The sequence below is a fragment of the Bombyx mori genome, chromosome 14, assembly GCF_030269925.1.
Source record: "Bombyx mori chromosome 14, ASM3026992v2".
Taxonomy (NCBI): Eukaryota; Metazoa; Arthropoda; class Insecta; order Lepidoptera; family Bombycidae; genus Bombyx; species Bombyx mori.
Genome location: NC_085120.1, coordinates 13,191,968 through 13,215,919, shown reverse-complemented (window position 1 = coordinate 13,215,919; position 23,952 = coordinate 13,191,968). Strand labels below are relative to the sequence as shown.

General features: G+C 37.8%; 4 protein-coding genes and 1 long non-coding RNA gene across 15 annotated transcripts in view; 3 read left to right on the top strand and 2 right to left on the bottom strand.

Moving 5' to 3' along the window:
* The window catches only part of LOC101744927 (kinesin-like protein Klp68D), a 42,266-nt gene extending 36,768 nt beyond the window's left edge, over positions 1-5,498 (top strand). For 2 of the 4 annotated variants that reach the window (XM_062672227.1, XM_038015267.2), the window contains 6 exons: positions 393-557; positions 654-790; positions 1,225-1,383; positions 2,086-2,407; positions 2,681-3,029; positions 3,389-5,498. In XM_062672227.1, the coding sequence (XP_062528211.1) occupies positions 393-557; positions 654-790; positions 1,225-1,383; positions 2,086-2,407; positions 2,681-3,029; positions 3,389-3,565 (1,309 nt within the window). In that variant the 3' untranslated portion in view covers positions 3,566-5,498. Of the gene's footprint in view, positions 1-392; positions 558-653; positions 791-1,224; positions 1,384-2,082; positions 2,408-2,680; positions 3,030-3,388 lie in introns of all 4 variants that reach the window. The other 2 variants (XM_038015268.2, XM_038015265.2) reach the window with 1 other exon arrangement.
* Positions 1-6,229, bottom strand: part of LOC101740770 (uncharacterized) — a 41,152-nt gene extending 34,923 nt beyond the window's left edge. Inside the window, exons 1-3 of one of the 7 annotated variants that reach the window (XR_001139498.4) lie at positions 6,097-6,229; positions 5,862-6,003; positions 5,644-5,748 (exon numbers count right to left, since the gene is read on the bottom strand). This is a non-coding gene — a long non-coding RNA (uncharacterized LOC101740770). Of the gene's footprint in view, positions 1-5,643; positions 5,749-5,861 lie in introns of all 7 variants that reach the window. The other 6 variants (XR_009974907.1, XR_009974911.1, XR_009974908.1 and 3 more) reach the window with 6 other exon arrangements.
* Positions 6,230-9,205: 2,976 nt separating this feature from the next.
* LOC101740398 (uncharacterized) lies at positions 9,206-12,041 on the top strand. Its single transcript, XM_004923767.5, has one exon. The coding sequence runs from the start codon at positions 9,416-9,418 to the stop codon at positions 11,351-11,353; it is 1,938 nt and encodes a 645-aa protein (XP_004923824.3). The 5' UTR covers positions 9,206-9,415; the 3' UTR covers positions 11,354-12,041.
* Positions 12,036-18,911, bottom strand: LOC101740535 (eukaryotic translation initiation factor 2D). 2 transcript variants are annotated; one of them, XM_004923768.4, is made up of 12 exons: positions 18,721-18,911; positions 18,365-18,623; positions 18,132-18,304; positions 17,191-17,335; positions 16,214-16,361; positions 15,487-15,613; positions 15,184-15,280; positions 14,889-15,091; positions 14,254-14,392; positions 13,804-13,956; positions 13,158-13,301; positions 12,036-12,207 (listed from the first exon to the last, which is right to left on the bottom strand). In XM_004923768.4, exons 1-12 carry the CDS (start codon positions 18,774-18,776, stop codon positions 12,115-12,117), a joined length of 1,737 nt encoding a protein of 578 aa, XP_004923825.1. In that variant the 5' UTR covers positions 18,777-18,911; the 3' UTR covers positions 12,036-12,114. The 2 variants fall into 2 exon arrangements, with proteins under 2 accessions (XP_004923825.1, XP_004923826.1); XM_004923769.5 differs by having other exon boundaries at positions 15,487-15,610.
* Positions 18,912-18,976: 65 nt separating this feature from the next.
* On the top strand, positions 18,977-23,656 carry LOC119628401 (uncharacterized protein K02A2.6). Its single transcript, XM_038015301.2, has one exon. It carries the CDS (start codon positions 20,027-20,029, stop codon positions 23,498-23,500), a length of 3,474 nt encoding a protein of 1,157 aa, XP_037871229.1. The 5' UTR covers positions 18,977-20,026; the 3' UTR covers positions 23,501-23,656.
* The last annotated feature ends 296 nt before the right edge of the window (positions 23,657-23,952 follow it).

Here is a 23,952-nt window from a genome sequence, read left to right as displayed (position 1 = left end):
TCTGTAATGAAGACTACATGACCGGTGAACTTACTTGAAAAGACTTTCTTGAAAATGGTTCACTTCAAGTACTGCTACAGGACATATTGTAATGATTTACACAAACAACTACAAAATACAGACGCGCCTCTGTCTATTTAGCTAATCTAAACATCAACATCGCACACGGGAAGCTTAGACATTTGAAGACATACATGATAATTTCATGCTTAATAGTCCCGAGCTAGAATTGTCGGCGACGCTTTCACACGCTCGAGACAAGAACGAGTTCGCTCATGTCCCTTGAAGTGGACATCAAGAAAGACATTGATTTGGCGGGTAGAAGGTCACTAACAACCCGACCAGATAAATAACAAGTTCAGTTCCAATAACAGATATTTGAATATTTTCAGCGTGGGCAAGTTGAACCTCGTGGACCTGGCGGGAAGCGAGCGGCAGTCCAAAACGGGCGCCTCCGCGGACAGACTGCGCGAGGCTTCTCGCATCAACCAGGCCCTCTCCTCCCTGGGAAACGTCATCTCCGCGCTCGCAGAGAACAGCCCCCACGTGCCGTACAGGTACGCATCCCTGCAATTAAATGTCGTTTTTCATGAACGGTCGACTCGGTGATTGTGTGGAAGATACAGAATATTGAAGTATCTGTGTGTGCGCAGGGACTCGAAGCTGACTCGGATTCTGCAGGACTCGCTGGGCGGCAACAGCAAGACCATAATGATCGCGAACATCGGGCCCGCCTCCTACAACTACGACGAGACCGTCACCACGCTGCGGTACGCGCACCGCGCCAAAGGTACCGAGACTTATCATATTCAATATTATCTATATTTTCCAAAGAAAACAATTAGACGAATGCAGTTAAATTACTTATTTTCTCTTATATGAGGCCGTCAGCGCAAAAGTGGCCTAAGCTTACCATAATTATTATGGAGCAATGAAGTTTAAGTTTTCATGAATTTGAATTTGAGTAGGCATAAAAACAATACGCGCAAAAATGTTTACAAAGTCATCTGTTATCTATGGGTGAAACTATGGATGGGCCGGTTTTGCATCAAAATATACTATTTTTAAATAAATTGCAATATACATAATTATAAGCATGATTATGATAAATTGTGGGTTAGGCCACTTTTGCGCTGACGGCCTCGTATATAGCCGAACAAATTTTGTAACCGTTACCCTCGGAGCTGAGGACCCTAACATGACACTGGACTGCACCCATTTCAGCGATAAAGAACAAGCCGGTCCGCAACGAGGACCCGAAGGACGCCAAGCTGCGCGAGTACCAGGCCGAGATCGAGCGACTCCGCGCGCTCATCGAGCAGAGGAAGCTCATCGAGAAGCGGCCCAGGAAGCCGCGCCCCGCCAGGCCGCACCCCGACAACGGTAAGTGCGGCGCCGACTCTGTCTCTATCTGTTCCCATCGGGCGCCGCGGTGCAGGTGTCGGCCGGAGCACCCGCGGGCCCGTGCATTTGCGACAACCAGAAGGTGAGACGCCCTCGGTCACGTTTAACGCAATCCACGAGGAGTCCGAACACCGGCCGACACGCCTCCAGCACGGACCGCCAGGACTGGACCCCCGCGTTCTAATGCTTCCTTCACCGTCTTATAAGTCGTCGTGGCCTAAAGGATAAGACGTCCGGTGCATTCGTATCTAGCGATAGCACCGGTGTTCGAATCTCGCAGGCGGGTAAAAATTTTTCTAATGAAATACGTACTCAACAAATGTTCACGATTGACTCCCATGGTGAAGGAATAACATCGTGTAATAAAAATCAAAACCCGCAAAATTATTATTAATGATATAATTTGCGTAAATACTGTTAGCAGGACGTCTCGTTAGTCTACACGGGCAGGTAGCAGCGCCGCTGGTGGTGGTGGTGGTGGTGGCATTTACGTTGTAGATGTCAATGTTGATGTTAAATTTTATAACTTTATAGTTCTTCATTTCTGTCACCGCTGTTTTATTGACATTCTACATTAACCCGAACTGACTGCCAAACAGCGCAAGCGCGGGAACAGCTGACGTTAAAAAGAGTCTGCCCTCTTTACACATGCCGTATTTATTACAATTATTATTTCAGCAGCGGAAGACGACACGCTCAGTATAGAGAACGAGAACATTCTAGCGGAATCTACGATAGAACAAGAAAAAGTAAAGACTGAAGAATTGGAGCAACAGATTCGATCGCTGGAGGACCGGCTCGTGCAGGGCGGTGCGGGGAAGGACCTCATCAACAACCTCAACGAGAGCCAAATTATACTAGAGCAGAGGAACCTCGAGATCGCGGAGAGGAAGAACAGAGAGGTGGAGATGCAGCAGAAGATAGAGCTGGAGGAGGAGACCGCCGCCATCGTCACCAACACGTTCGCGACCCTGCAGCAAGAGGTCGACCACAAGACGCAGAGGTCAGTGGACCGCTCGCCGCCCCCACAGCCGACTTACTGGGCGCGGCAATCTTTACTTCTTTATTTCTCAACTCTCCGTCAAATTATATCGGTCCACCCGAAGCGCTTCTGCAATCGGCATGTTTCTACTTAAGCATATTTACAAAAACATTCAATAAGAAACTATTTGAAATAACTGATCCGACTGCGATACATTCTTTTTTTTGTATGTAGTTAAAATGTAACTCTGCGAATATATTGTCGGGTGAGTACATGCGGCGTGGGTTGTCGCAGGTTGAAGAAGTGCCTGTCGAAGTACGCGGGGCTGCGCGAGGAGATGGTGGAGCAGCGCGAGGCGCACGACGCGGAGCGGCGCGAGCGGGAGGCGCTGCAGGCCGCGCTGGTGGGGGCGCTGCGCCGCCGCCTGCTGCTCGCCGACAGCTTCGTGCCGCTGGCCGGCCGCCCCGCCGCGCTGCGGGCGCGCTACGACGACGACCGCGACGTGTGGGACCTCGCCCCCCCCGCGCCCCTGGAGCCGCTGCTCGAGCGGCCCCGCGCCCGCCCCCGCGCCCCCCCGCGCGCGCTGCTGGCGCTCGCCCCCCTGCCGCTGCCGCCCACCACGCGCCTCTACGTGCCGCCGCAGGTTCGTACATACGGCCCACTAATCGGCTGTGTAGCGGCTGCCCCATCTTACTGCGTTTATAGACGTATTGTAGACGTTTGGAACACTGCGATATTCGCAGCGGCGGACGACTACAATAAATCAACATCTAATCTGTATAATCTAATGTTTTGTGTGATCTAGTAAATATATTTGTTAACATTTATATTATTTAATTTAAATACATTTTATTTACATGGGTATATTTATTTGCCCGCGAATAATTAAGAAGATACGTTAATTATTAAACATGTGTTTAAAAAAAACAATTTTAATGAAAATTTAATTAAATATAAATTTCTCAATGTAATGAACGTAAAAAAAAAAAATTTCTTCCTCAGAACGCTCCGTCCGCAGTTGCAGTTCGCAGGGAACCGGAGCCGGAGAGCACTGCGGGGGCGGGGGGCGGCGGGCGGGCGCGGCGGTCGGGGCGGCCCTCTCGCGCTGAGCCCCGCACCGCACCCCGGCCCCCCGCACCCCGCCCCGCACCCCGCCTTGGGACCGCCGGGGTGCGGTAGGCGGGACTAAGCCTCTAACTACTCATGTACAGCAATCGGTTTCTGAATTAAATGTGAGAAATGCCCATCCCAGCCACTGTGTACTCTTGTGTAACTTAACAAAATGTTCGTACATTTTTACACAATAAGTGGCTCTTACTCATTAATACAACAAAATTTAATTATAACCAAGAGCTTTCTCATTACAGAAATTGTTTGTGTACGTACAAAAATAATTATTGTATCATAAAAATTTTGGACCGATGTTGAAAAGTCTGATTCACTTGTGTTATAAATATAAACTGATACATTATAAAACTGAAATAAATCTAAAGTGGTAAATTATGAATTAAATTAAGGTATAAATTACATTACTTAGAAGTAATGAAATTTATATTAACTCAATTTCGACTTTAGAGATTTAACATTCAATGTGTTAAATATTTTAGGTATTAAGATTTATATTTGTCAAAATAAAACGGATCACTGAAGGCAATCCGTTTTCGTCGCGATTCGTTCTCCTAAGTCTACCAATGATATGTTTGTATCAGTCATGAACCTATTGAGGCCACCAAATATCACTAGCACTTCTCAAACAATATTCATAAAATGGGTTTTGTGATATGATGTTCGTGTCACAAGCCAATAAATTAATCCAGATAAAGTTTCACTAGAAGAAATAAAAGCATTTAATTATATGTTGCAAATTTCAAGATTAATCAAAGGTAATGCTTTGCTTTCCTTATGGAAGTTTTATCACTTGCATTGCACTTGAGCGGCAAGAATGCTGTTGTTTAAGTTAAAGATACTATATAATATTCATTAAATTATATCCTTGCTTTTTATAGCACAATGGTCACAAAGCAGACATGAGATGGGGATGGATGACTTTTGATGATCTCATTTAAGTTAATTTCCAGTATTTAGAACAGCAAATATGCTTTCTGTGTTATTTATTTCAATTTACAGTTCATAAAATTATCTATTCCAATGAAATTTATTGTGTCCATTCACAATAAACTCTTAATTCTTAGGTCTCAATGAGTGAGGTCCTGTGACAGCTGAAAACATTCTTTTTTTAAACCGAATTTTTGTTTTAGTCAATTTTAGGTTGTCATATTGTTTTTAAATATTATTTTACTTGTTATTGTTTTATTGTAATAGTTTTATTTTTAGCTTCAATTGTTGAGTGTTTATTGGAGCAAGTGATATTAGATAATTTACTATAATAAAATTTGTACTAACATAACGATTGCATAATGTAATTGTGTTTTTCTTTGTCTTATGTTTCTGATATCTGCTACAATTATGCAATCGGCAATGTTTTAGCATTATTTTATAAATTTGTATTAAGGTATATACTGAACTCTCTTATAAATCATGATGTTTCCAAAGTATGTAATCCAAAATGGTTACATTATAAATGTTCAAACATGTTACCAAAGACAACTCATTCCACTGTTAACATGCATCCTTTTGCGATCATCAAAAATTTCAGTTCCAATTTTTCTAGATGCAGTTTCTAGTCATTGTTTCTTGTAAACAAATATTGTAAATATAATTTAGGTACCTATTTAAATAGAGGAGTTGAGTGTAGACATCTAAATATTCGCACAACACTTATTGATTACATTAAGCTTTTAAAGAATATATTATTTTAAATATACGAGATACCAGTTTAAAAGTAACGATTTGACAATTATAGTTTTACTCTACTAAAAGTAATGAGGTTTTAAAAATGTATTTAATTTTTAGAAATCAAATAAAGCCATTTGTAACTTATTTTATGCAGTAACTAGGTGATGTGCTGTTCGGTATTTATTGGCTTTATTTTAGGAATATTCAAATTGAGAATGAAGCTGAGAATTATGTGATATGTTATTTGGAAACTGCTAGTCAGCTGTGCTGCGTACACGCTTATACCTACTCACTAAATAAATATTTTAAATTGTTATTGCTGTTTTTTTATTTTCCCTTCAAAATTTATAATAACATAGACTAAAAATATTTTAACCTCTACTTATTCCAAATATGATATATTTTAGAGTACAATTTTAGAATACATTTAAACCAAGTGTGTGTATATAAAAACGACTCACAATCTACGAATTGACGAGTAGTAGGTTTCATTTTTCCAACTGGAAAGGTGAAAGTATCAAATCCCAAGTATTCCATCATACAGCCTAATCTTTTGTTTCTATACGCTTTCATGAAAAATAAAATGAAGTTGATTAATTTGAGACATTAATCAATTGAGGTTTAAATGAAATAAGGAGATATGTCATGAAATATATGGTAACAGTAAAATTATGGTTACCTATTCACGGAGACTTTTTGAGTGGACTATTTCAAAGATCTTGAGAAGCTAAGTCCAGCGGCTTTGTTACATTTTCCCACATTTGTACACTTTCACATATACTAAGCCATCCTCCTTAACCTCCGCTATTACACATTTAAACCTAAAGCAACACCAAATTAACAAATTAAATCAATTCACGCAATTTCGCTCCTTGGGTTCCCACCAAAAAGTCAATATTTTGATATTTACGAACCATCAGAATAAACCGTTGGAGATGAGAAAAACATTCAAAATTTATTCAAAGCTAACCGTTTTTTATTTACCATTGGTTATTGGACTTTTAAGCTTAAAGCTTTACGGATACAATTCGATATTAACCCATTATTAATCATTATTTATGTTTCGGCAAAGATGATTTTTTTTATTTTTTTTATGGAAAATGTATGTCCATTTCCAACTAGTAGATTGAAATCAAAGCATCTATGACATAACATGTCGATAATCATTATTTTCATATTGACTTTTGTGTGAGCAAGCGTAGATTGCAATCCGAATAGTCCATAATATCTGGTACTGTAAATGCTTAAATGATTTACAGCATCGTAGACTCGATAAAAACGTTCCCATTTTTATAATTCGTTTTGTTTTTAATGCTAAGTACTCAATTACGACAAGTAATTAATGTTGTGGCCCTTTAAAATATTGGGATAAGTTAGTCTAAAAGGACCATTAAGGCTCCCAGTAACTTACAACGAACGCAGTAAATACTAAAAAATTATTGCGGATTATAATCGAAAATTAAAAGATTAAGAGATAGGCTGAAAGTCAAGTAACCAATAAAATGCAACTAATTTAAAATTACCAAATATTAACTTTGTCTTTCCAACCCTAGAATCTTTATTGAGATTTTCGACGCACATATTAATTTATTATAACGCACATTTTGAGTCAGTGCACACTTTATTTTTTAGAGCTTACTTTCGAACGAAGAACTTTCAAACAGCTAAAATGTATGAATCAAATAAATTTTTAAGTTAATCTATTTCTATACTAATATTATAAAGAGGAAAGATTTGTTTGTTTGTTTGTTTCGAATAGGCTCCGAAACTACTGGACCGATTTGAAAAATTCTTTTTCCATTAGAAGCCGACATTGTCCCTGATGAACATAGGCTACTTTTTTTGGTTTCATGTGTGTTTTAATGTTTCCGAAGCAAAGCGAGGGCGGGTCGCTAGTTGATTAATAAACTTGATAATTTAAATTTCAATATAATTATAGCAAATGAGATATAGATTTAATAAGTTGGTAGCGCACTATTCCCAGGAAAGCAACCTGTCATTTTAAGTCCATTTGGCTTGTTGTTTTGTTTAGAGATGCTACTTTTTCAAATACATGGGAATTTCCACTAATATTAAGGGCTTCGGCTGTCATACATACAAAGAATAAAAAATCTTAAAATCTCATAGCTGTATCACCTATCCAGTAATATGATTATAAATCTAAACTATCCAGGGACCCACACAAAAGATCGTCAAATTCAGTCAGGTAATGAAATTTAATGTAAATTAAAACGTGATCAGGAACAACATTAACTTCATTTTCCGTCGAAAGTGATTAACTCGACTTTAATTCGTTCAAAAGATCATTATTTCACAGCATATTTTTTAATTCCGGTTGATGTTTTTTTAATTTAGTTAATGGCCTGGATTTTTAGACTTTTAAGTCAGTGGGCTTGTTTAATTTTTGAACGGAAAATAGTGTTGTACCATATATCGATTTTGATTGATGAAACTATATTGTTACTATTACTGGTTAAAAATCAAAACCACTCAATACTGCAATGCAATGCTAATTAGATTGCTGCTAGTAGCATGATAAAGCTTAGTTCTGCCCCTGGTATTGTTGAAATCCATGGGTGACGGTAACCACTCACCATCAGGTGGGCCGTATGCTCGTCTGCCTGTATGCCTACAAGGGTAATAAAAAAAGCTGGCACAATATCTCAAATTAAATTTATTGTTTCCACAACATTAGTGGGCTATATCTGGGCTCAGCTGAACGTAATCGGGGATCGAGAAGCATAAAAATCATAAAGTGAAGTTTGACACCCACTTCGAAATGCGAGGATAAAGTTTTAATTTATTGTATAGCAGCTGCTTAACCCGTCAAAGGTATGCCTGCAGTTGCAGTAGCAACAAGCAGGACGACCATACCTACTCATTCGGACTAACAATACGTCATCTAAGTACTAAAAAAAACAAAAGAATGGAGTATTTTATTTCATCTCGATTTTCTAATTTGAATTACTACCTACCTGCTTATTCCTACTCTGTTTTTCTAGCTACACGCCAACCATTTTATAGAAGCAATGATGTCAGGCGAGTTGCGAATAAATGAAATGAAATTACTTCATATGGCATAGGTACTTTTCCAACTTAATTTAATAAAAGGCGTTTGGAGCCCTGCGCGTCCAATATAACAACGGATTCAGGGGGCTGGGGCTGTCTCGGTACTGTAGCGCGTCGACAATGTTCGCGGAGGCTCACATAGATGGCTTTTACGCGATCATTCGTAGGCGTGTGGCCTCCGTGTGGTGCCGGCTCCGGGACAGCCCGAACAACCTCCTGGCCGCGACAGGGAGTCGCTATTGCTGCCCTATACTGAGGCACTGGAAAGAAGTCCACGTTAGCTCAAGACCAGCCATGGTCAATGTAAAATAAGTAAAATGTACTGGTTTTTTTTTTGAGAAAGATTTTGTATTACTATCTCTTCATAAGGAATTTAATTCTGAAATGAAAATTTGTTATTTTCAAGGTGTGTGGCGCATTTACGTTGTAGATGTCTATGGGTTCCAGTAACCACTTAACACCAGGTGGGCTGTGAGCTCGTCCACACATCTAGGCAATAAAAAAAAATTATTGTTATTAATAAAAATACTACAAGAAAAATAATTATAGCTTAATACGTTCATTTGAGATGTTTTTGATAAAACGAACCGTAAAATAAGATTTTTTTTCTTCAGAGAAAGTTGACCTTCATATTTTTGTTTTGTATAAATATTTTCCAAAAATTTCAGACGATTTTCCTTGTTGGAAAGCCCCCTCAAGCGCCAGAACATCCGTGTTCCAGCGATTTTCGTATATATTTTTTTTTAATTGAGTTTTTTACTGATGTTAATAGTTATTGGATAATAAATGTTTAGATCTAAGATTAATATAATACTTTGTTATTATTAACGACGGACGATTTATAATTAGTTCTTAAAAAACGAATAGAGTGAGGGTATTTCTACCACAATCGGATGATGGAGAAATGCTTAAAAGCCTCGACAAAATTTGTTGAAAATCAACCCCCCGATAGCAAGTGTTCTAGAAGCATATTTGTTCATAACAACATGCTTCTACTCAACCGTTACATTTGAATGAAACTTATTTTGTCGATTTATTTGAAAGGATAACTTGGACATCACTATTTCAGTGTTCTCCAACCGTCGTTCAAATTCAAAAGTCTTTTTGCTTTGTTCCGTTAATAAAATGTGTGAAATAGTTATAACTGGCAAATAGTTCTCGAGAATGTCTGAAAAATTAAAGGATTTTCAAGTTTTAGATGTCTTCTGCGGCGGTACGTTCTATAAAGTGAGACACAAGGTCACCAACAACATTTTCGCGTGGAAGGCGTACGACTGTTCCGCGTTCAGTGATGAACAAATACAAAACGTAGTAAACGAAGTTAAAATTATAAGCAAAGTGTTATCCGCTAACCTCATACGATATTACGATACCATACTGCATTCTCCATCCAAGACGTTGTACTTTGTCCTTGAATATAATTCGTGGCGTAATGTTCAAGAATTGATCGAGGAATGCAAGGCCACAGACAAGCACATAGAGGAAAGCTTTATTTGGCGTCTCCTGCACGAGTTGGCTCGAGTTTATAAATCGGTAGAAGAGGTGAACACTGTTGTGTTGCAGAAATGCCTAACGCCAGAATCAGTCTTTGTGAGCGAAAATGGAGAACTTCGCATCAACTGTTTCAATTTGACCGCTACAGGCTCTACTTCAGACGTGATGCGCCAAGTTGGCGATTTAATTCACACAATATGCTACACTCCTAACGCCTGTGACAAGATAAAGGAATTTTATTATAGTGACGATCTTAGGGACGTCATAAGCTTCCTCATAGAAGACAGGGACTCCATTCTACGACCTGATGTTGTGCTATATCATCCCACAGTGCTGGCCAATTTAGGAACTCTGCCTAATCCCACACAAATGGGTCAGATATTGGTGTCAAAAGAATTTCCACAAGTATCCTCTGAAGTAAACAAATGTGACTCTGAAAAAGCCATAGAGTTAGGCAGGGCTGTAGAGCCTTTACCTAGGACTGTGTTCAATGTAACAGATAGTCCGATTTATTCTAACATCAACATCAAACATAACTTTGGCTCCGAAATTCAGGAAACACATATTGATAGGAATTCTCTTTCACCTAATCTTGCTGCATTGGCTTTGGAGCTCCCTGGATATGTCCCTCGCATTAGAAAACCATTTACTTCAGCTATCACAGCCTACAACTGCCCACAGAAAATATCGGAAGAGACACTGAGTCAGCAATGGATGTCACGTCTGATGGCTCTGCGTGAGCGTGAGGAGTCACTTAATAAGAGAGAAAAAGACATCATAGCCAAAGAAATTATCAACAGTCCAAGCACTCAGATAATACCACTGAAGAACTCAAATGAACTTCTGTTTGAAGATAACAGTAATGGCATAACTCTGCCTCCACTGATAACACACTTCAAAGATAACAGTAGGGATATTGGACCTCGCCAGCGACGCCGACGGGCATCATCAGTGCGTTCAAGAGGGCGCAGGAAGAGCTATGGGTATGAAGACCTTGATAGCTCACTGTCTGCTGATACAGGAGATAACAGCATGATTGTGACCAGTACAAAGTTCACTAAAGATAATATGCCCCGACGCAACATCTTTCCAGATGTATCTAACAAGCATGTTCACTTTACATCTAATCCATTTGTGGAGAGTGATGAGAGTGTTACTCTGACTTATTATGAGCTGGAGAATGCTGACAAATCTTATGGCAACAGTAAAGTAACAACAGACATTACAAAGTTCAAGTATTTGGATCCAATAAAATTAAGCACAGAAAAAAGAGCTTCCAAGAACTGTAGTCACTCTTCTCCTTCGAAGCAGGCAAAAGTGACCAAGAACATGTTAAGCAATAACATGCATGTCACTAACAGCATTAAAAAAACACCATCCAAGACTAGTTTAAGTTCAATGTGCTCTACCTCTTCAAGATTCTCTACAGTACACAATCAGTGGAGTGTTGATTCTATGAGTGTGAGTTGTGTATCAGATAAGTATAGGAACTCAAATCAATACCCACAAACTCCAACAACACAACCTGATTTGAAGAAGTCTAAAACTCGTAAGTCATTACTGAACTTCAAAACTCCGTTTAAATTTAGAACTACAACTAAAATTTAGTTGGTAATATAATTGATATTTTATGGTGAAGGTGATTACAACATTTAATTATAGACATCATAAGTAGTTGGCAACTATTTGTAATAGTATATATTAAGTACTACATCATTGGAGCATTATAATTTTGATCTCTAAATTATGTATGAATAAATTAGATTTTTAAATGTCTTTTAGCTTTTAAATTTGGTTGTGGTTATAGTTCATAAGCAATATTAATAGTTTAGTAATGTTTCAGTGCTTTTCTTGGTATGATATACCATATTAATATAGAATATTTGTATATTTCTTAAAACGGACACAAACCCACCCTAATCTTAGATTTATAAGAGAGTTATTGTTTATACAATACATATAAGTTTATATAAGGATTAAATAGAGTTGTTAGTAATTAAGGAACATTATCACATAGGATATTTGCATAAGTAAATGAAAGATATGATTATAAAACTATAATAATAAATTTGTAAAGCGTAAGGCCTAATCAAAGCATAGTAATATGAACTTGGGAACAATATTCAACCTAGGCTGGCCATATTATTGTGTAAGTTTTTAGTCTTTTGTCTTCCATTTAAATTTGTGATGTAAAAATGACTTGTGTTGCCATATATATTTTAAAACTCTATGAGAAATAATTATATACAGTAGGAGAGTTTAATATAGGAATAAATAATAGAACTAAACATAGTAATCAAGTGTTTTATTTGAAACATAACTCACTGCACAATTTATTTATTTATCACTATTATAGCCCTTTTGAAGGACTACTTCTTCCTGTTTAATGCCTTGTCAGCACCTTCTACAAATTTTTTTGGCAGTCCATATTTTTCGATCAGTAGTTTAGCAACAAAATGTGTCTGGAAAATAATTGAAATAATCAGAGAAGAAAGTAATATGCATTGATTTCAAAATAGATACGATAGGATAAACAATGATAGAGAGAAAATATAGTTTACCAATGTACTAAAATAGATAACCAAATGCATAACAAAAGGTAAGGATGATTTGTTTGTGGTCCAAAGTATACAGGGCATTACAAAACTACCCGTAAAGCCGAAAGGGGATTAAATGGGGCCTTGATGACCTGTCCATTCCCAATATTTTAGAACGGCAGTAGCAACACAAAAAAAAATTATTTTCACTGATGTGCAACCCCTATTTCAGTAAAATTAAAGACTAAACTATGCAGAATGTACCTACATTTCTACCTAACTAAATCACGGAATAGGAAAACTTTGAGAAAACTTTTGACATGTACGAGAAGTACTTGAGTAATGATAATGACATCCTTGTATTGAGGTAGCAAACATTTATGAATAAAAAATAGAAAAACTATGAAAGTACATACATAGACAATTATTAGGTAAAATGGGTACGTAGGCCTTTCTGTTAAATAATCTGATTCCCTGACATGACAGCTAGAGTTGACAACATTTTTGGCTTTGATAATTAATTATATTTTTTACAGGGTATTTTGTAACACGTTGTATAATGAATGTTAGTGATTATTCATCTCCTTAAATTTAGAGAGAACATCTGTTTTTACAACTGCCTATCTCACCAAGTGTTGACATAAACAAATTGAGATTGTGATGTTCTGTGTTTTGGGTTAAGTCTATGATTTCCAGTAACCAAAACAGGTTGATTGCCTATTTAGCATGATACAAAAAATTGCATATATATATTCTTTAGTTCATGATTTGGGAAATTCATTCTGAATTTTTAAGATTTTCTAACCCAAAGTAGTATAGTAGGTATCATGGAAGTAGACAAACGGATGTAACAATTGTAGGTAGGTTGTATATACCTGGTCTCCTTGCAGCATGAGCTGGTCGTGTTTAGCGCCAGGAGAGCGCGTGACGCCGCAGGAGGCTGCCACTCCTCGCTGACAAACTGCGCTCAGCTCCAACAGGTTGAATCCATATGCTTCCAGGTTAGACACTAGAGTCACCTGTAGGATGCAGACCGTAGTATATCATTGTCATCAATCTATAAAGTCGCTGACCGACATATTGTTTGTTCTTTGACGCTGGGATAACTTATTGAACATCGTGACGCAGGTCGGAAGGGTTTTCTGAATTAATATCTAAATATTGGTATCATTTGTTAAATTTTGACCTTTAATATACAATAATATTTTATGATCATGGCAATTTTTAAATTGCTAATAAGAATATATGTTGATACATATACCCTCAATATTATGGGATTCATTTACTGGCTGCACAAGTAGGTTTAACCAAAAAGTGACAATATTTTAAGAATAGGATAGCAGGGTTACCGAACTTTGGGGTGCCGTTTACTTGGTGGAGTTTACAGGGTTTGGTAGCCACTTTGCTCCATGTAGGCTTTGAGCTTGTCTTAATAACAGTACGAGTTTAAAAAGCCCTAAGTGGTAGGTGGCTCCTGCCTCGTGTGCGAGGGCTGGTGGTGAGCAATGATGTAGACTTGACCTTTTTGTTTCCGCTGCGGCTGGCGACCTGCATGGTGACGGGCTCGAGGCGGCTCCTGGACAGCCTCAGCTCTCCGTCGGCGAACTGTATCTCAGTACTCGGAGTCATTTTCTTCAGAACACCCGACATCAGCTCCTCCCACGTTAGGTGTTCCTGGCGCCATTAAAGTGTGTCATTAATTTTAGTTAAGTCCATACATACATAGTACATACTTTTTTTCTGAATCATTTAACTAAACACTACAGAGTGAAATGTAAATACACAAAGTTTTAAAATTGTTGCAACGTTTAGTACAAGCTACACATATATAAGTCATCCATCAGTTTTGAAGAACGGTCCACATCCTCTGAAGTATATGCAACAAAGACGCTATGACCTGGGTGTAGATATAGAAAGGTGACAACTGAAGGACCTAATTTTTGAACACTCAATGTTAACGAATAGCAATACCCCGGGCTGCCGACCCAACACTGTGGCCAGCGTGAGGTCGAGGCGGACGGCGCTCTGCCCCGGGACAGCGAGCCCCGCGGACCTCACGTGCCCCGTCAGGGTCGCGCGGACGTCCGCGGGTGTCAGCGCGGTGCCCTTCCTGTACACAAAAAGGCTTTTTTTAACCTTTGGTCAGTTGTTTAATATTTAAGCATGTTGTGTGCGCTACGGACCGCGTTATTAGTAACCGCATTGCAGTCCTCCACGCGAGCCTGTGCTTTGTAAAGCGCAAGCCTCGCTCTGCTGAGGACCCTCAGCATTTTGGAGTTCAATTCGGCTTTATCTTCCAAATGACTCTGATATTGAATACCTCGTAACGTTGACCCCCAGAATCCCTAAACTCGCGGAAGGCTGCAGGAATTGCGGCGCTATGACAATAGGCCCTTCTTCGTAATACAAATGTCTATTGTTATCCTGCCCGACAGGGGATGGATATTATAATAAAGTTGTCCCGGTGAGTGTGTCCCGGTGGTACGGGAGTGCACAGTGTCCCAGAAAATAGTTGTAAAGTTTAAATAGTAGAAAATATTTCCTAAAAATTCAAAGTTATCAATTTGATTTTTCGAAACTTATTCACTGATTCAGTTGTACAGTACTTGAGGGGGGCGAACAGCGGCGCCACGGCCGCCGTCACGCACTGCACCTCGCGGAGCCGCGGGGGGGCGGGGGGCGCGGCGCGGGGGGCGGGGCGGGCGGGCGCGCGGGGGGGCGGGTGCGCGCGCACGGCGGGGTGGGAGGGGGACAGCTGCACGACGGCGTCCACGCCCTTCTCCAGCTCGCAGACTCGGACCAGGCCTTCCTTGGAACAGGCCGCAGTGTTAGCTCGCAGACGTGACGCAGGGGCGCGTCGCCAGCTGCTGACACGCGACGCCTACAAAATGTACAAACTACCTTTTCCATGGCCTCTAAAAACTTCCCCATTTTCTTAAAGGATGACTTTTTGACGTCCAGCGTCCGCTCCGCCGGGCACAGAGCCATCAGATGATTTCTGCAACACGAAGAATATAATATTTAATAACCGAGACACCGGTACAGGTTGATATTTCTGTTGAAAAATCATAAATCTAAATATTTATCCAAAGTCGAAATGATGCCATCTTTACTTTTACTATGGTTTAAGGTTCAGACCCCACTAACGCAGACTCAGTAAGTCTGCAGCAGATTGTGTGGCGTGCGAGCCCACTGTGCACGTACCTGTAGAGCAGGTTGGTTTTGAGCGGCAGTTCGACCTTGTTCCCTTCCAGCTTGAGGAAGGACAGCATGCACCACCTCAGCAACCCGTCCATGTCGGTAGGCACATTATCTTCCTCATCGGAATCTACTGGAATGAAATTAAAATGTAATGTTAAGTGGATGTTTGAAATCACACTTAAAAAGATTGACCGAGGAGACGCTGTGGGTCGACCAACACGAAACAACACATTTTTAACTTTAATGCTAACCAGATATTGAATGTATTTATATTAACTCAAAAATATATATTCAATTCATTATTTATATATATATTTTTCTTCTATGTCAGCTTTTATGTAGTCTCTTTAATGGAGTGTTATTTTGTATTTCACTTTTTACAAATTACTTTTTTAGTTCACGAAGAAATCAATGTTCATCCAACTACACGCTGGGGACAGGAGACGAAGCCGGCTATCCAGAGCTGGAGGAAGTGGAAACTATACATCACAAACTTTATAAGGGTGACAGCTTTTCATTGACCCAGGTCTCCATATACTCTGATCTCCCAACACATTACAGGGCTGATGAAACTGTGTTTAGTGATGAGGAGTGGAAGAAAGAAAGGGAGGACACAGAAGATAACAAAGATCAAAGCGTTGGGCAGGTGCTAGTCCAGCGCCTGCAAATTTAAGGTAAGACATTTAATAATTTAAATAAACATTTTAATAACTGATGTGATTTAGCTTACTGGCTAAACAGTTTCCATCCTCTAATTGGGTAGGTGTATCAACTACTGGGTTCGGTGGTTCAGGTATCAGTTGTGGTTCGTTTGGTACAGGAGCAGGCGGCTGGCCGAGTGCAGGCCATTCCTCCTTTACAGCTGGTTGTATGCTTAACTGACAATTGATAAAGTTTGATTTGAAGTTGTCATGGCCTAAAGGATAATATGCCTGGTGCATTCATATCTTGCAGGCAGGTACCTATTCTTTAAATTAAATACGTAATACATAATACAAACTTAACAAGTTTTCACGATTGAGTTCCACAGTAAAGAAATAACATAGCGTAATAAAAATCAACACTGCAAAATTAGGATGCCCTGTGACTCCGCACGGGTAGGTACCACCACCCTGCCTATTTCTGTCATGAAGCATGTCTGTCATAATGTGTTAGGGTTTGAAGGGTGAAGAAGCTGTTGTATTGTAAAAATGGAGACCTTAAAACTCATTTCTTAAAGTGGTGCGGCGTTTATGTTGTAGGTGTCTATGGGCTCCAGTAACCAGTTAATACCAGGTGAGCTATGAGCTCGTCCACCCATCTAAGCAATACATAAATAGATGTATGGAACCACATTTTAAAACTTCTAAGTTAATATAAAGAAATTAAACCTAGCTGTGTTTAATATTGCCATCCTTCTTGAGGCTTAAGGGAGCTGTCTCAATTGTACATTAATTACGCAAATTATACCATTTCGCATGTTTCATTTTTATTATGCAATGTTACTATTCCTTCATTGTGAAAGTGAGCTTATGTACATTATATTTCATAAGAAAATTCATTACATTTCAATAGAAAAGTTGTTACTTGCCTTTGGGATTTGAGCAATCAGTGTACTTGAATAGCCACTTGTAATGAGTCATTATGAGTCTTATCCTTTAGGTCAAATGAATTTAGTGTAATATATCTACTTTATGTGTTAAAAAATTACAGTAATTTTACAATCACCTTCTGTATATTGTTGGCCAAGTTTTGAGCTGCATTGCCACCACCATATGCAGGAGGTCCAAGCTTCGGACGTTCAAGTTTACCAAATTTTATATCTTTGCTTAAATGATCCCCAAATACATGAAGTGTCTCCATGCATACTCCACTAGAAAACAAGAAGTGAATTTGGTGTAGTTGTGTTGTTGTTGTAGATGCATCAATTTATCATATCAATGAGATGATTTTAGTGTCCTTTTGCTTAATATGTGACAATTATCTTTGTAATTAAAGGTGTGTTTTATTTGGTATTAGCATCAACAGTTCAATGTTTTTAATTGAACTTCAATTAAGTTTATTTCATGCAAATAGCTAAAGATCATTTTTTGTTATGTCCTTTTTTCCAAATTTTAAACTTTAAATGGCTCTCCTGTAAACTTTCATAATTGTCACTTAAACTAAATAGCGTTTCACTCCTCTTAATGATAGTGATCATTCCCACACATTGACAGCGATGTAAGGTTCAATTTATGTGTATATAATAGTAGCATAGTAGGCAGACTACCTAGAAGAACTCCTAATGTCTAGTGTTTACCAGGGTCCAGAATTACAATACCATCATTTTATAATTTTGATTATTTGAATAGTAGAACCAACAAAGCGAGCACTACTTTTAAATATTTGTAAATGGACACATTAAAATACGTGACAAATGTCAGCTCAATTATATGTACCAATGATAATGCAAATAGTTATAATTAAAATAAAAAAAAGCGAAATATTAATAAAATGAATGAATTATAAGGTTTAGACTAACACAATATCATATAAACACCTAAAAAAAAAATCTGTTTAGAAGAGATTACTAAAGAAAAACAATTAAATACAATTTAACTTGATTTGTTAATTTTCATTACTATATAGTTTATTTAGCAATATAGTCAGTCAATGTCAGAGTAACTTACGCAGTTCTCAGTAGCATGTCTCCGCTGGAAAGAATAGCTCGACCAACAATAACTGTGGCAGAATTATTACTAGTATGTGCTGCAATTAATTCACCTTTACAAAACTGTGGGAAACCTGTACCTCCTGCTGGTAGTTCTACTCCTGGGAGGTATAGAGGAGCTCCACCTTGGACCTGGAAAATTAATTCAGTTTAAAGCAGCTTTTAAAATATGTGTATTATTTTTCAATTTACCTTTGGAAAGACCGGTGTATGTATAATGATATGTGGGACCATTTCAGGAGCTTGCCAGAGCGCGCACACCGTCGGGACCAACCCTTCTGCTACTTCCATTATAATTGGCACCCCGTCTATCACGTACACATTTACAATGTCTCCAGAGGACAACACCAATTTCATGCAAATGCCTATCGATTTGGCGGGTACCAGCTGCTTCACTTTCTCTTCAGTTATTGTCGGAAACTCATGAATGATCCTTTGCGCTAACTGTTTCCTAAAATAGAAATAAAAAAGAAGTACATTAAGAATATTTATTTACAAGCTTTGTTTAAAATTTAGTATTTTGCAAAGGGAATAATGGTGTATTGTACTTTTCTGAATTCTTTAACGTGTTATTGGATTTCAACTTATACGGTTTTGCGAACATTTCGATTTTTCGTTAGGAGATTAAATTACGGAATATTTGTGAGTTTCCGTGGAAATTTTTAGGTCTCGTATATTTTCGCGGCGTTCAAACTGTGATTGACTGTGATGAGTGATGGGAAATAATGACGGATGACAGTTGGTTGATCACATATGTTGTAAATGTCACTGTCTAGAACCAATAATATGTCAAAATATGTCATGCGTTTCAATTTCGTTCATGCGCGACCATTTAAAATTTAATACCTACACAAGACGAACTCGTAACTTCGGCCTCCACGGTTATTGTTAAAGTGGTAACTGTAGAAGTGTCTAGTGATTACATATTTATCTTTCTTCTTCTTCTTCTTGTGGTCGTTCCCTCAATGCTGAGGATCGTGACTGTATGTCAATCTTCTCCACTCGGTTCGGTTCTGCGCCTTACGTACCACTTTATATTTATTATTATATTATATTTATCTTTAATCAATGCTTAATTCCTTATTAATCATTTTAAACATATAGATAATGTCTAGTAAATAGAAAAGAAAGTTGTCCATAATGCCTTGTCATGTGAAGATACTTATTGGTATAAGCAGTGGTTGACATGTACGGGGGACGACACTACAGAATAAAGATGGCGCGTGTGAATACTTATGCGTTTCATTACAGTTGTCTTAATAACCTTTTACTAACTAATTAAATACAGTTATTACATGGCGCTGAGGACTTAAAGAACTTATTGAGATAAATATAAAAACCTAAGTGGAAGTAAACCGTTGTAAACGGAAGATGGATTCGTTAAAACCACCGCCACCATTATGCCTCATGGGCGACTTGAAACAAAATTTTCAAAAATGGACACAGCAATATGATATTTATATGATTGCTAGCGGGACGGAAGGTGATGAAAAAATTAAAGATAAGCAGAAAAAGGCAATCTATTTGCACTGCCTAGGTGCAGAAGCACTAACCATATACAATGGTTTTAAGAACAAAGAAAAGTTATCTTATGTGGAAGTAAAACAGAAGTTTAATGAATATTGTTCGCCACCCGGAAATGAAACTTTTAGTAGACATGTCTTCTTCAGCAGAAAAAAGAGAGATGGAGAAAGTTTTGATGAATTTTTCTGTACGTTGAGAAAATTGGCGGGAGACTGTGGGTTTGCAGACCTAGAAGAAAGCTTAATAAGAGACCAAATCATATTAGGCTTAAATGATGCCAAATTAACAGAAAGATTGCTTAAGTAATCGACCTTAACATTGGATAGCTGCATGAAAATATGTAAAGTGGCTGAGAGTGCTGCAAAACAGGTTCAAGTCATGACAGAAAAGACAGTTGAAGCTGTTACAAGAAAACAAGAATCTCGAAGCAGAATGCCTAATCAGAATAAAACCAGTTTTAATAATAAACAACATCTAGGTAAGAGTGCAGAAGGATCAGTAAGGTTGAAGAATAATAATTGTGAAAGATGCGGAGGAGTGCATTCTCATCGATCCTGCCCAGCCTTTGGAAGGAGATGTGCTAAGTGTAATCGATATGGACATTACATGCAGATGTGCAGAACAGTTGGTGCTGTGTATGTCAGCGATGATGATAGTGATGACTCATTAGTAGTGGGGTCAGTAACTGTGGGCCAGGTTGATACAGAGGACTGGATCGTTGAGGCAAAAGTGAGAGGACAGAAGATGAAGTTCAAAGTGGATACAGGATCGCAGGTTAATATTTTGACTAGTGCTATAGTGAAAAAACTAGACTTAAAAATGACAGAAACTTGTACAAAATTAAAAAACTTTGATGGCTCAACTATAGAAACAGTAGGTATGACTAAAACTATAGTGAAATTCAATAAAAAAAAATATGTACTTGACTTTTATGTGGTAAAATTTAAAACTACTAATGTGCTGAGCTATAAAGCTGCTGTGCAGTTGGGTTTAATAAACAAAGTTGAAAATATTTCAAAGGAATATGTAGTTCAGGACATTGGTGAATACAAAGATTTGTTTCATGGCTTAGGAAAATTGAACTATGTATACAAAATTAAATTAACAGACAATTGTGCACCTATAGTGGAGCCACCAAGGAAAATTCCTTTTAAATTAGTAGATAAAGTAAAAAATGAGCTTGATCGATTGGAGCAACTGGATGTAATAAAGAAAGTGCAAGAACCAACTGAGTGGGTTAACTCTATGGTGATTGTAAAAAAAAGTCAAGATAAAATTAGATTGTGTTTAGATCCACAAAATATAAACAAATGTATCATTAGAGAACGTCATAAAATACCTACCTTTGAGGAACTTACTTCAGCCATGCCTGATGCCAAATATTACTCAGTGTTAGATGCAAACAAAGGATTTTATCAGATTTTGTTAGCAGAAGAAAGTCAACTGCTAACAACGTTCAATGCAGGTCAATTTGGAAGATATTGTTTTAAGCGGTTACCATTTGGCCTGAATTCTGCCCCTGAGGTATTTACTAAGTGTTATTCAGAAATTTTCAATGATATACAGGGTGTAGTAACTTATGTTGATGAAATATTATTATGGGGAGATACAAAAAAAACACATGATGAAAGATTACTCCAAGTTTTAGAAAAGGCTCGGCAGGCTGGGGTCAAGTTTAATAAAGAGAAATGTGTCATAGGTGTAAAAGAGGTTAAATATGTGGGTCATATCCTATCTAGTGAGGGCCTTAAGCCAGACCCAGAAAAAGTGCGAGCTATTGTGGACATGAAAGAGCCAACAACAAAAAAGGAATTACAAACTGTCTTGGGTATTATAACATACATTTCTAAATTTATACCAAATACATCAGAATTGACAGAATCACTAAGACAATTGCTAAAAAAAAACGTAGAGTACATTTGGGGTGACAAACAAAAAGAAGATTTTAAAAAACTAAAACAATTTCTCACTAGTGCAACAGTGCTCAGATACTTTGATGTCAACAAACCAGTGACTCTTTCAGTCGACAGTAGTTCCACAGGGTTGGGAGCGGTACTCCTACAGGATAATTTACCAGTTGCTTATGGGTCAAAGACCTTGACAGAGTGCCAAAAGTCATGGGCACAAATTGAAAAAGAAATGTTGGCAATAGTATATGGATGTGAAAAGTTTCATCAATATATTTATGATAAACATGTAATAGTTGAATCTGATCATAGGCCTTTAGAATACATATTAAAAAAAACAATCAATGAAACTCCACTAAGACTACAAAGGCTTAGATTGAGAATTCAAGGGTATGACCTGGAAATAAGATATAAACCAGGAAAAGAATTATTTGTAGCTGACGCCTTGTCTAGGAATAGCTTACCAGACAAAATATGTAATAAAGATTTGGATCAGCATGTAGAATTGCATGTTTGCTTGATAACGGAAGGATTAAAATTCACAGAACAAAAATTAGAAGATTTTAAAAAAAAAACTGCAAATGATGAAGAATGTCAAAAAATTATAAAAAATATTGAAATGGGATGGCCAGATAAAGTAAAATTACCAACAGATTTAAAATATTATCATTCTATAAAAGAGGATTTGTATTATGCAAATGGGTTAATATTTAAAAATAATGCAGTTTTTGTACCAAAGTCACTGAGGAAAGAAATATTAAACTTAATTCACTACAACCACCTAGGATTAGAAAAATGCAAAAATAAGATAAGAGGATTGTTATATTGGCCATTTATGAATAAAGAGCTGGAAGACCACATCAGAAACTGTGAAGCATGTTTGAAATATCAAAAATCTCATTCATTTGAAACCCTAATTCTAAGGGACATACCGAAACAACCCTGGGATATAATAGGAGCTGATATGTTCTTCTATAAAAATAATATATACTTAATGGTTGTAGATTATTTAACTAAATATGTGGAAATTATAAATATGGTGGATCAATCCACGCAAAGTCACATATTAGCATTAAAGCAGATGTTCGCGAGATGGGGTATTCCAACAAAGCTATGTACAGATGATGCATCACAGTTTAATAGTTACGAATTTCAAGAATTTGTGAAAGAATGGGGATTTCAGTTAGTTAAATCTAGTCCATATTATGCGAGGTCCAACGGTATGGTTGAACGGCACATTCAGATTGTTAAAAAAATGTTTAAAAAATGTGATTTTGATCAGAAAGATATTTATATGGCCTTGATGGAATATCGCAACACACCTATAGATTCAGAAATTAACATGTCTCCTAATGAGTTACTCTTAGGAAGACAAACAGTAACTTTGTTACCTACCAGATCTTCTTTGCCAGGTAAAAATAAATTAAAGAAAGTTAGGAATAGTTTGCAGAAAAAGCAAATTAAATACAAATATTATCATGATAGAAGAAATAATCAAAAAGGAATTGAGTTTACAGAGGGTCAAAATGTGTTTATAAGGGATAGTAAAAATAAAAATCTTAGGGGGAAAATAATACAAAAAAACAATCATAGAGCATACAATATTCTAACAGAGCAAGGACAAGTGATTAAAAGAAATAGATACAATATTTACAAAGGCTCTTCTAATAGACAAAGAGACTATAACAGTGGTGATATAGAAGATTCAATTGGTAGTAGTGGCATTGGCAGTGAAAATGACAATATTGAGAGTGACAATGACAATATACAGTCTAATGACACTACTAGCAATAGGAAGTCAGTAACTTTGGAAAATGTAAATACTGACATAAGGCAAACAAGGTCTGGAAGGCAGGTAAAACAACCAAGTTGGCTAAAGGGTCAAGTCTTATATTAAGTTAGAATCTAAGTTAAATAAAACTTCAAATTGGTTACTTTGTAGGTTTATTTGAGTAAAGAAAGGGAGATGTCATGTGAAGATACTTATTGGTATAAGCTGTGGTTGACATGTACGGGGGACGACACTACAGAATAAAGATGGCGCGTGTGAATACTTATGCGTTTCATTACAGTTGTCTTAATAACCTTTTACTAACTAATTAAATACAGTTATTACATGCCTTGAGAGGCTATGTCAGCGTAACCGGGCGAGTAGGTGAGCTCACGGGGCTCAAACTGTAGGTGTTGCTAACACTGGCCCTAGCAAGAGTAGTGCTTCGCAGAATCTACCACCGGATCGAAAACGCGACCCACTGAGAACATCTGGCGACGGTGACCGGTGCTTGAGGTACCTAAAAGCAGTAAAAGCACCGTTAATGGATCGGGAGGATCCGTAATGACGTGTTTAGG